Here is a 12813-nt window from a genome sequence, read left to right on the forward strand (position 1 = left end):
ATCTTAGACTGGGAGCAGATGAACGCCTTCGCTCTGCAGAATGCAGGAGATTATTATCCACCTTAGCAGGTGCTTTATCTTTGCATTGAGAGGCTCTGTGATGGCGTGGAACTACCGTCCTCACTCTTATTATCCAGATACCAACACATTTCTTCTAAAACACATTTAGTAAATTATTCAGAGACAAGGTGCCTACATTTGGTTCGGTTAGAGCTATTTGAACATCAGCATATTTAAAACGGTCTGTAGAAACAAAAAAAAACAAAAGACAGAAGACTGCAGAGGAAAACTTGCTGCTGAATATTTCGACCCCAGCGGCCCAGTGTGGAGGATTTCCAGGGCGTGGAAGGACTAAATGATGGTGGAAATTAGAATTATGAAAGGGTAATACATTAAAACTGGGTCAAAGAGGCAGAATTCACATGGTGACTACAATCAGGCTGGAAACATATTCTCATTAATTCTTTTTTTTCAAATGAATAAAAATTGTTCTCTTGGCAGCTCTACACAGGAAAAAAAAAAAGAAAAGAATTAAGATTAGGAGCTGCTGTGGACTTTTCAGTTTCCTGCTACATATTTGGTTAAATTTCACAACAATCGATCAGAAACACACGAGTCCAGCGCTGTGTCTCTTATCTTAATCCGATTTGGACACGTTTAATCTCCACAGTGACACTTCGCAGATAGACGTTCGCATCTCTCTGCTGCCGCTGTTGATCACCACGCTAGAAAAAAAAAGCAGCCGAAGCCCACAGAGACGCTGCGTTGGAGCGTGGAAGTGGGATGGATAAGAAGCAGTTCATATGACTGGAAGACAAACGGCAGCGTCTGAGGAATATCTATCAGCCTCCCTCCTGACGCTTTAATCTGCGACTCTCTTCCTGCTTCTCTATATTCAGTATCTGGGCTCTCCGATCCTCTAATAGCTCTTTCTTACCTGACTGCAGCCTCCTTGGCTCAAAGCCACGTGGCTTTGAATCTTCCAGACAGGAATAGAGAACAGAGCTGCAATATTTCAAGATGTGTGGGAGCCCAGAACGCCCACCGAGCTTCAGAGCTTTCTCAGTCCAAGGAGATGGCACGGGGGCCACTTTCTTTTCTCCTTTTTTAACGCGTTGCCAGACAGATGCAAAGCGATAAAAGAGCAACCGGGGCAGGAGAAAGGAATATTATTTTATTACTCCCACCTGCACTACCAAGATGACCATGCCAATGGTTCCCAGCAAAAGCTTGTTTTCATCCAGCCATTCCTCCACTTTCTCGAAGCAGCCCTGCAATGCAAACAAAGAAGGGAAAAAAAATAAATAAACTGGTGAAAATGAACAATGTTCAGCGTGGAAGTTGAGTCACGTCAGCGCTGTTGCCGTTTTGAGCATCAGCTGCTCACTGGGCTGGAAAAAAACATCCAGTTAAACAAAAAAAAGGCATTTTATACTTTCAGGGTGGACTTTCCGACGGATAAATACCAGACGAGACGTCAAAACAAGAGAATTTACCCGTAAGGTCAGATTTCAATATGCAGGATAGATCTGAGCGGACGTAGGCAGCTCTATAATGCATTCCTTCATTCTGCAGCCTCGTTCAGAGGTCTGTCTCTGGCGAGGTGAGGGATTTAACTCTGGTTTCAGTGCTAAAGAGATGCTCCTTCTTGAGGAGGGGATTGTGAAGCAGCACATGGAACCAAAGGAAACATCAGGCAGCCGCTTCCCCTGGGCGGGATTACACGCAAGCTTTCAGGGATGAGCTTTCCCACAGGACCACCTCATTGTCTGCCTATTCTCATTTTGGCAATTACATTACAGCTTTTAATCCTTTACTCTGGACCTGCTAACAAACCACATGCCAGAGCAGATAGGGAATTAGAGTAGCAATGAGTTGAGGACAGCGTGTTGCATCAGCAGAGGCGAGAAAGAGGGTCCATAACGATCCGAGTTGGGCTGTAAAAGTAAAATGTTAAAACAGGTTTGAATGGACTCAAGCTGTAATGCAATCAGTGAGCTGGTGGACCCAATCTGCCATCGATGTTGGATTTTATGTGGCATGTGTATCAGGCTGCAGGACAATGACCTAAAATGAGATAAAGAGCTCAGTAAGCGTCCGCAGCAAAAGCAAAACACCTCAAATGCTTTCCAAAATTGTTTCCCTCTGCAATGACCGCCCATCCGTCTGTGGTCCTTCTCTGCCCAGATACAGCTCTTTTTTTTTTATCATTGGTGCCCATTTTGGAGCTTTCTGTGTCATTTTGTGCTTGTGGTTGTTCTGTGTTTTGGATTCCTCTGCCGATGCATTTTTCTCTCCCTTTGTATCGCTGTTTGCTGCGTGCGTCTTTGTTCTCCTTTGAACCAAGTGACAACAAGAAATAAACCCAACTCATAAACTGAGATATTTTTTAGTTGAATTCAACTAAAGGCACCATTTGTAAATTTTGCAGAATGATTATTAGACACAGAGTGACATTTTTCAAGTATTTTACTTTGTTAATTTTATTGGTTATGGCTTACAGCGGAATAAATCCCAAAATGCTGCTTCTCAGAAAATCTGGGTATAATGTAAGAGCAACAAAAAGGACTTTAAATGCAGAGATATTCTGTAACGGCCGACAGAACCACAGGAAGATGTCCAGCAGACGGCCACTAACAGCATTCACAGGGACGGTGAGCAACAAAAGGCCATCGCTAGTTTAGTGGAAGGAGAAACGTGGCATAACAAAGGTGCAAAAGCTTGAGAGTGCTAACTAATAATAATAATTATAAGGCAACACCATCTCGATATAAACAATATGGTCTCACACTGCAAAAACAGAACTAAAAATAATTTTTTTTTCCTTGAAATGAAAATTGAAATTTGTACTTTATTTGAGTAGATAAATAAGATCATTTGCCAATGGAATAAGATTTTTGCAACTCATCTCCATCAACTTATTTCAAGTGCATTATATCTAATTATCTTATTTTAGGGGTAAAAATACTCTTTTTATTGGCAGATAATCTTATTTACCTGCTCAAATAAGGGACAAATGCACTAATTTCAAGAAAATTTTACTTATTTTTAATTCTGTTTTTGCAGTGCATCTTATATCTCTTTTTAAACAGTCTTAACGTACTGCCCAGCGCTGGCTGTAAGCCATATTAATCAAAACGAACAGACATGCATCCCTCCGTGTGGAATCAACCTCTGCAATAAATGTGCTGAACCTTTTTGTCCTGAATTAGCAAATGAACAAAGATGCCGGCGGTATTGTACTCCTGTGTGATTGTGAAACAGCGCTGGCTTCACATCAGTCGACTCACCCGGTTCCAGAACATGTTGGTGGCGTTCCGGCCACAGTTCTGGTAATGCTCCTGGCAGCAGCGGTCAGGAACCACCTTCTCCTTCAGGGCCTCGTGCCAGTCTGTGTACGCTATTACCCCGCAGCACTTCCACTGTGACGGACACGAGCAAAGCACAAACCAGCATGGTTAACACTTGTTGTCAGCCCGCAGAGTCCTCGCATAAACTTTGCGGTAAAACGTGTTTTAATCGGTTTGTTGGCAATAAATAATCGAAAGAAGCCTACTCCCTCAGCCAGTTCAGATTCTTTTAATGTCCCATCAATGCTACAGCTACACGCCTGCAAATGCATTAGCTGGAATACTTCAGAGTAACTTTGCATTTAGGTGATTAAACATTGATGCTAATGTTTCTAATACATGTGCGATGCGCAGAGTAAGGCCTTCCCACCTCTGCCTGGATGATGTTCCATGCATTTCGAAGGCCTATGTTGTTTTCTGAGTTGTACAGGGCCAGCCCATCCTTCAGGTCCTGCTTAGCATTCTCTCTCACCTGCAGATAAAAAGAAAACGTTAGCCTTTCGTCGGAGACCCCAGCGTTAAGGGGCGGCCATTTGAGCTCCAGCTTTCTTCAGTCTTTATGTGCCGTTAAGATTCAAGAAGGCAGGGTGAGCCTGAGTGTTTGCAGCTGTGCGTTCACATATTTCGCTCTTTTTGAATCAACGTCTTCTTCGTATAGATGTCAACAATCCTGCCATTACCCATGCTGAGAGTGCTTTTAGAGGGCTGCGTATAACTACTTATGGATTCCTTTTTCCCCCCTCATGAAATGACTAATAATGTTGAGTCAAAGACCATAAGTGTTTATTTGAAAACTACAAAACCACTATGATGTAGAGATGCAACAAGAAAACAAGGGTAAAAGAGCAGTAACACAACAACAAATTTACAAGATTTAATATCAGTCAGGGTGACAAAACAGGCGAAGTTCAGACAAACAGATTTACAACAGGTATAACATTTTTCAAGCTCAGTTACTTAAATAACAGTATTAGTTTGAAAGCCATAATTTAAACTGCTGCTAATCTGAAATCAGCCATATGATCAGTTTAAATGCGATGCTTTGGATTTGGTGTTTCCTCCATGTGCTGCTGTCATTTCTGAAGGCGTTTTTATTTTCCCAGCAGTGACGCGTCGTGATCAGGAAGATAAGATAAGATAAGATAAGATAAGATAGTCTTTATTGATCTCACAATGGAGAAATTCACTCGTCACATCGGCTCATACAAGAAGGTGCAGAGTAGGGAAGGTGCATTCAGTTATATACAGTGAATCTTCATATATACAATGGATCAAAAAGAATACCAAAAAATACAAAAAAGGAAATAGGAATGGGCATATGATGTCTCATTTACATTCTTAGTGGTCTATATATATATATATATATAAACATATCTATATACTTAAATATATACATATATCTATGCGCCTACATACATACGTACCTACGGGTAAAAATACCCGTAGGTACCGCATCGAGTTTCATCCACAGGTGGAACATTAACACCATGACGGTTCACCTCGCTCCCTTCGGCTCAGTTTGGAAAGAACGTCTTACTTTTGTGGGTGAACAAAGAATTAAATGCATCTTCTGCAAAAAACTGAATGTCAGCCAATTCTATCAGAACATGAAAAACATGTTGCTGCTTTTAAAACGAGGGCAAACTTAGTGCCGCCACTATCGGGGTTGGAGGAAAAGGAGGACGCAGTGCTGGAGAAACGTATTGACGAGAGGCAGTGAGATCCCAGGAGATCCAATCTAACAACGGCCGTTTGCTGCTGTGTCCAAATGCCAACCCGGGACTCATCTATTAAATTGGCAGACAGAGAAGCATGGCTCGTCCCCCCCAGAGAACACATCCTCACAGCGCTAGAGTCCAGAGGCAGCGTGTTTTACACCACTGCATCTGACACGTTGAACCTGGTGATGTGAGGCTTGGATGCAGCAGCTGAGCCACAGAGACCTGTTCCAGGAAGCTCTCAGGAAGTTCCTGTTCATCTAGACATGAAGTCAGGACGTCTGCAGCTATTGACCCCGTGCATTCTGCCTCTCAGCATTTACTGACCATGCCCTGGCAGTTTACATCACCCACCACTTTGTTACAAATGCCACCAACACCTGACTCTAAAACATGTATTAAAGAGGAAATTTCCCAGCCTGACTTGTTGAAGCAGAAGTCACGTAGCGTCTGAGAACGACGTGATCTTTCTGCACGTCGAAGTCCTGCATCTTATACGCCTGAGGCCATGAAAGTCCTGAATTCAGCAACTTGGATGAAGGACCGAATACCTCTGGGAATATAATTTATTTCAGTAAAAAGAACAGAAAGCACTGTGTTGTTTCAGTTAAAAGTCCATAGAAAAGACAATGTTAAATAATTGTGCATGATAATTTAAGCCTTCGGTAGCACTGTGGAATAGCTGCTAGCACTTCTGCCTTGCAGTAAGAAGGTCCTGGGTTCGTTTTCCAGCCTGGGGTCTGTCTGCATGGACTCTGAATGTTCTCTCCACACTGCAAAAACGGATCTAAAAGTAAGTAGCATGTTCTTAAAATGAGTGTTTTTGTCCTATATTTGAGCAGGTAAATAAGATTATCTGCCAATGGAATGAGTATTTCAACCCCTAAAATAAGATAATTAGATATAATGCACTTCAAATAAGATGATGGAGATGAGTTGTTCCTATTTTAAGTGCAAAAATCTTATTCTATTGGCAAACCATCTTATTTATCTGCTCAAATCAAGAAAAAATACACACATTTTTAGAACATTTTACTTATTTTTAGTTCAGTTTTTGCAGTGCATGCATGCATGTGTTCTCTCTGGGTACTCTGGCTTCCTCCCACAGACTGAAAACATGACTGCTAGCTTAATGTGCCTCTCTACATTGACCTTAGGTATAAGCGTGTGTGTGATGAACTGGCGATCACTCCAGGTTGTAACCCGCCTCTCGCTGGAGATGGGCCCCTGGCCCCCACCCCCGAAACCCTGCAAGGACAGGCAGGCATGGACAACGGCTGAATGGATGGATTTAGACTTAGACAACTTTATTTGTCATTTTATATGCACAGAGTGCGTACAGAACAAAATTTCGTTTGGATACAGCTTGTAAATTACAGTAAATTACAGTAAATTACAGTAAATTACAGGATAAAGTGCAGCAGTGATTTAAAAGTAAACAATTGAAATGTAAACAATTCCGGAGAAAGAGACAGTGTGCGATCACAGTGTACAGGTGAGTATTTTTAGAAACCATTTGTATGTGCAGCAGAAATGATTGCGCAAGAATGCATTTTAGAAACTAAGAGTTCGGCAGCATTTGTAATGCTTGATAGAGGTGCAGTGATGCAAATATGCAAATGTGAATGTGAATGTGGTGCAGAGTCCAGTTTATAGTTCATTTAAGACTTTTACTAAAAGATGTTCTCCTTTCAGCATCAAAAGTGAAATGTTCAAGCATTCATGAGAAGCAAAACAAAAAAAAGAAATGAAATAAAATGCTCTAAAGGTTGAACTCCAGCGCTCCTTTTGGGATATTACTGTTAATTCTACCTCTGTGAGATGAAAAGCCTGGGCTGAATATTATTTATTTCACTGGTGATTGACAGACATGTTGCTTCATGTTTTGGCCATGAGATTCCCTGAACCTGAAAACCAGGTGCTTAGCAACAACTCCTGATCTGGATGGAGGAAAGAGCCGATCACATTTAGACCTGAACCAATGAAAAAATGCAGTTAGTGTCATGTTTAAAACTCCGATTCACTGCTGAGTTGAGTCATGATGCGTTTGGATCATAAACCGTGGGGAGATCCTGGCTATAAGTGGATGAAAAGAGCTTCCTTAAATCTTCACTTTAGTACTTTTGTCAGGAAGTGCTCTGTGCATTTAGCTAATATGCCTTTTTTATTTGCTAGACATTCTCTCTCATCTTTTTAGGTATAGTCTGCTCCCACATTTTCCTGGCACTTTATCCATTCTTTCCTTTCCAGTTCAGTTGGTTCTCTTGCCAATTGCTGCAGCAGCAGAGGATCATCCATGCAGATTCATGCTAAACAGATGGGGAGGGATTCTGTGTTTTATTTTCTTTCAAAGCATTCCTCTGCTCACTAACTTTCATTTCACCGGGCGGCAAGACGTTCATCAAACAGGAATAATTCTGGGATTTGGGAACTTTGCTCGAAAACTTTTGTCACTGAATTATCTTAGTTACGTTCTGCAGACAAAACAACGTTTGACTTTCAAAGAACCATAAATGTTTCATAATGTGGAGGAAGAGAGGATCATTAATCTCTGTCGGCCTCTTCCAGCTGACCGGCCAACGTTTCTCAGTCTTTCACCTCTCAACTCCATCTCTGCTCGTCTTCTTTTGTTTCATTACAGAAGAGTAAAGCAGCAACTTGAACATGCTTGGAACCACGATCACGGTGCTAGGCAGCAGTTTAGCATCATGTTGTTGGAGGAACTGAATTCCTTCTGGTTCTATTTAAATCATGTTACTAGACCTTTTCTAATCATCAGCCTAAAAATCCCACTGGGCATTTTCTTTCCCTTTCACTCTCCTACATTTGAAATAAAAGAGCCTTTTTTAAACATTTGCTGGCTCTTCTCTTTTGACCCCATGTAGACACAATCACTAACTGCCTCCTTTAAATGATTCACAGCGAAAGATAAAGAAATCACTGTAACCCGCTGTAAAAATAATAATTTAGACTTCCCTGTGATGTCTGTGGTTGTGACACTTTGTTTCGCTGAAGCTCGCCCTTCCACGGTGCAAGCCAATCATTTTCCTCTTGACTGAACCCCAACAACGCGCTTAGGGTCGTGTCATGTCTGCTGAAGATTAATATCTCATTGGATGTGTTAATGAAATACAGATTTAGAGCCCAGCTCTCCTGCTGTGTGCCGTGCCTATGAGGATTGGATAACTAGAAAGAGAGACAGAGAGGCTCTTCAGATACGGGGTAATTATGGCTGAGAAAGAGAAACCAGACAGTGTCATATGTTGCTTTCACAGGCGTCACAAGTAAAAAAAAAAAAAAATCAAGACAAAAGGATCACGCTTTCTTTTACCGTTAATGCGCCGTTCATGGGTAGAAGAGGCACATGTATTTTTAAAATGCGAGCGCACTCATCCAGTGTGTCACTTTCCAACAAAGCAAGGTGCTTTCAGCCATTCACTGATTTCTGGTTATTCAGTTAGACCGTGTTACAGGCTGACGCACAAATACTTCAGATAAAAAATACAGAGAGAGAGCGACAGTTAGCAAGAATGAAGCAGCGAGTTTGTACTGTCAGCCTGGCTTCTATATAAGAGATACTGTACATTTTTAATGTCAATAGACCAATGGGTTCTGTAGGTCAACCTTTAAATACTACATAATACTAGTAAATACTAATAAATAACAATAAATACCCCATGTAAACACATTTATGCCACTGGAGCGTGGTCCCATTTTAAAACGATAAAACCTCAATGTCATTTCTTATCAACTTATCAACAGGAATGCAGAGTAGTGCATAATTCTATTTGCATAATCAGGTCAGCATTAAACAAGAAGCAGCAAAGAGACCCACAGTAAATCTGGAGGAGCTGCATAGATCCACGCCTCAGGTGGGAGAATCGCCACATATCGGACGTGTTACCCCAGAGTGGCAACACGGAAACTATTGTTAAAAGGAAGTCGTTATACTGTATGCCTATTTGCAGTTTGCCACAGCAAACATTTCTCTGATCAAAGGAGACCAGAATTCTCCTTTTTAGTCTACAAAGGCTTCAATGGTGAAACACAAAGGTGGCAGCATCATGCTGTGGGGGATGCCTTTCTGAACCAGGAAGAGGGAAGCTGGTTAAAGTTGACGGGAAGATGGATTCCAGGAGAATACGGAAGAAAACCTGTTAGAAGCTGAAGGAGACCTGAGAGCGGGGTGGAGGTTCACCTTCCAGGAGAAAACCACCCTGAACATGCAGACAGAGATACCAAGAACGGGTTAGAATGGCCTAGTCAAAGTCCAGAAATAAAGCTGCCAGAAATCATCATGGCTGACCATCGATATCATCAATAAAGAGGATCATGGATGCTCTTTATTCATTCTGACTGAACTTGCATCACCTTTCAGATTTTTATGTGTAAAAAAAATCTCTAAACCATATATGGATTTCTTTTTAAAAAATAATGCACTAAAAATACATTGATATTTGTGGTTGCAGCGTGACAAAATATGAAAAACCTCTAAATGGTTAAAATAGAAGGAATAGGAATATCCTTTATTGTTCCAAAGTGGGGAAATTCAAGTTTAACATATCAGAAAAGGCAAAAAGGAAGCATAAAAGGAAAATATTTTAAAAAAAAACAGAATAAATAAAATCTTTTGATCAGACAGAAATTAACATAAAACTTGGAACTCTTGTTTTTAAAGCTGCAAGGCATCAAACTCTGCAAGCTGAACAGACATAAAAGTTAAGGGTAAACCTAATGTCTTTAGCCACAAATTGATGAGTATACATCATCCAAATGCCATTACAAACATCCTCTTGAGTCATTTGAAATAAGAATCGCATCATTTCATTTTGCACAGCTCTTTTTCATTGTGTGGCTTCTTTAGTGATGCAGAGGAGGATCTTTGCATTTGCACCTCAGGCTGCTGATCTTATCATATCTGTCCCTCTGCAGGAAAATTAGAGGACGAGCCGCATCATCAATCTCTGCCTCGTACTTTGGTTCCATCTTTTATCATCTGCTCCCAACGCTGGGCCAGATGTGATGTTGCTCACTCATTACTGACTTCTTGCACTAACACAGTCACAAGAGAGCGCCCCCTTAACCTCTTTAACGTAGAAAGAAGAGGGGAAAAAAAACACGTGCGTTTCCATTAAGACTTGGAGATGTTCCATTTCCTGCATGAGAGTCTTTGTTAAAAGTCTGAAATGAAACCTAATGATCCAGATTTCTGTTAACAAGAGTCAGACAAATGAGTTCAGAACAAAGGCGGATGTAATAACGCAACTCTGACCTATTTATTCCCAACATAAGGAGGAGAGGAAACACATTTAGGTTACATTACCTCATGAGGAGAATCAACTCCTGGACTAAAGCTTGTGCTGCTGGTTCTGCTAAGTCTTCACCAACAACACAAAGAGGCAACATCCAGGGTTTTCTTTCAGTAATTTTCCTTGAAAGTTGCCAAAGGGCATCAGCGCAATATTTCATGTGTGGCATGTGTTGACAGGGGCCGGAGACAAAGCTCACAGTTCTCATTACAAAGATAAGCTTGTGCTTTCCTCCAGGCTGACCATGTCTGCGTTCAGCAGCCCAGGACAGCACATTCATCACTGAAATCCAACGGCTGCAGCCCGACCGGCCGGGAGAAATGGAGGAACAAAAGACATGCAATCATTGGCCACTTTATTAGGCACACATGCTTAAATGATATTAAAACAAATGGCCAATCACATGGCAGCACGGTGCTGCATTTATTCATCTAGACGTGGTGAAGACGACTTGCTGATGTTCAGAATGAGCATCAGAACGGGGACGGAAAGGCATGCGTCTCTCTCCGGTTTCCAGGGTCCAACACAGAGAAAACATCCAGGGAGTCAAAGTGGTGTGAACGCAAACAAGAACCAAAGTATAGAGTTCACCTCCTCTGCATGCCAGATATGTTTGAACCAGATGGGCTACAGCAGCAGACAACCAGCCAACGTGTCCCTCCTGTCACCTAGAAACTAAGATTCACACAGATTCAGCCAAAACGGACACAAAATGGTTGGAATAATGTAAACTAGTTCAGGTGGTCGGATCAGAAACGACGTGATTCAGGCCGCTGCTGGTGGTATAACGGTGTGGGGGAATATTTTCTTGGCTCACTTTGTGTCCCTTGGTACAAACGTGGCATAATTTAAACCCCACAGCCTACCTGAGCGTTGTTGCTGACCATGTCTGTCCCTTCAGTGTCTCCATCCAGCAGGACAATACACCAAAGCTCAGATCATCTCAAACTACTTTCATGAACACGATGATGAGTTCACGACTCTTTAATGACCTCCACTAGTCACCAGATCTCATCTCATAGAGCCCCTCTGGGATGAGGAGGAACGGCGGATTCAGTCATGGAAGCTCAGCCGACAAATCTGCAGCGACTCAGCGACGCATGGACCATAATGTCGCAGGTACCGTGTTGACTCCATGTCAAAAAGAAAAGGGTAATAAGGCGTACCTAATAAAATGGCCGGTGAGTGGATATGAAGACAGCATGAAGGAGCATGTCGCTGCTCACAGAATGCTCCACCTGTCATCAGAAACAACAACGAGAAGAAGCTGTGCTGACGTGACCAGATGGTGTTTGAGCTTTTTCTCTGCTTTACCTCAGTTTACTGAGCACATCTGATCCCTCTGCAGACGGATGGAGTGTCCCAGTGTGAGAAGCCCTTTCTCTCTGAGCCGGGCACCAGATTGCATGAAAAGGCAACAGCCAACAGGACGGCTGCACTGGGACCTGTCCCAGCGTCGATGAGCAGCTCATTACCGGAGTTCACGACGGAGCTGACGGCTCCAGTTCTGAGAACGTGGAGCGATCTCATGTGTGTCGTGTGTTCAGAGACCAAAACAACACAAATCATCATTTAACTGGACAGACAACAAAGGTCTCTTCTGCCATTTAGACAGCCGGATCCCAGAGTATTTCACATTTGGTGGCAAATGACCTTCTTCTGGAGCAATTCAGAAAACATAGACTTGTTAAAGGTGTCACAGAGTCAGAGTCACAGGAACTTTGGGAATAATTAACCTCTGCAGGTTGCTTGGTAAAGACATCACCATTTTGAACACAGTGAAACTAAATCAAAAGCCTCTCAGTGAAACACTGGATCACAGATGAACAGTACAGGGAGGCTAGTGGTAGCCCGGCCTCTTCTCAGAGCTTTGAGTCAACCTCGATAAAAAAAGTCAGAAGATGACCTTGGCTTTCCCCCACCAAGGATTAACAGACATTTCTTCCATTTTGATTAGTTTGGCAACTTTGGGCTGACTAAGCACTTGGAAACTAGCGATAAGTGACAGTTTACACACCCAGCTGTCAAGCAGCAGCGTTATCATCCACCGTCATATGCGCCGGTGTGCTCCCCGTTTTGCTGGGACTTTTCAGAGCTGATATAAAATAATCATGTCAGGATTCGCCTCTGGCAGCAGAAACATGCTATGTCCTCGGAAATCTACCAAGATCCATAAAAGGTAAAGATGGACGTGCCTTCCTTAAAAAAACAATTAGCCTTCAGGAATAAGATGTTAATGAGCAGAAGAAAATGTTTCCAAGGGTTTCCACACCAAGCCGTAGCTCTTGTTCTCAACACGGAGACAAGGTCGCAGCCTTGGGCCGGTTGCCAGGTTCTGCATTAAGCTGCTCCTACAGATAAAATGTGTTTTTTTGTTAATTGTACAGCTTAAGAAGTGCTTTGCTATGCACTGCCAGTCAGCTGGCTGAAAGATGG

At 42.3% G+C, this 12813-nt stretch overlaps 1 protein-coding gene across 3 annotated transcripts in view; it reads right to left on the minus strand.

Moving 5' to 3' along the window:
* Window positions 1–12813, minus strand: part of tspan9a (tetraspanin 9a) — a 272692-nt gene that overhangs the window by 18495 nt on the left and 241384 nt on the right. For all 3 annotated transcript variants that reach the window (XM_036126694.1, XM_021316710.2, XM_036126679.1), the window contains 3 exons: window positions 3721–3822; window positions 3291–3422; window positions 1188–1271 (listed from right to left, as the gene is read on the minus strand). In XM_036126694.1, coding sequence (XP_035982587.1) covers window positions 1188–1271; window positions 3291–3422; window positions 3721–3822 — 318 coding nt within the window. The remainder of the gene's footprint in view (window positions 1–1187; window positions 1272–3290; window positions 3423–3720; window positions 3823–12813) is intronic.

Source organism: Fundulus heteroclitus, chromosome 2, assembly GCF_011125445.2.
Source record: "Fundulus heteroclitus isolate FHET01 chromosome 2, MU-UCD_Fhet_4.1, whole genome shotgun sequence".
Lineage (NCBI taxonomy): Eukaryota > Metazoa > Chordata > Actinopteri > Cyprinodontiformes > Fundulidae > Fundulus > Fundulus heteroclitus.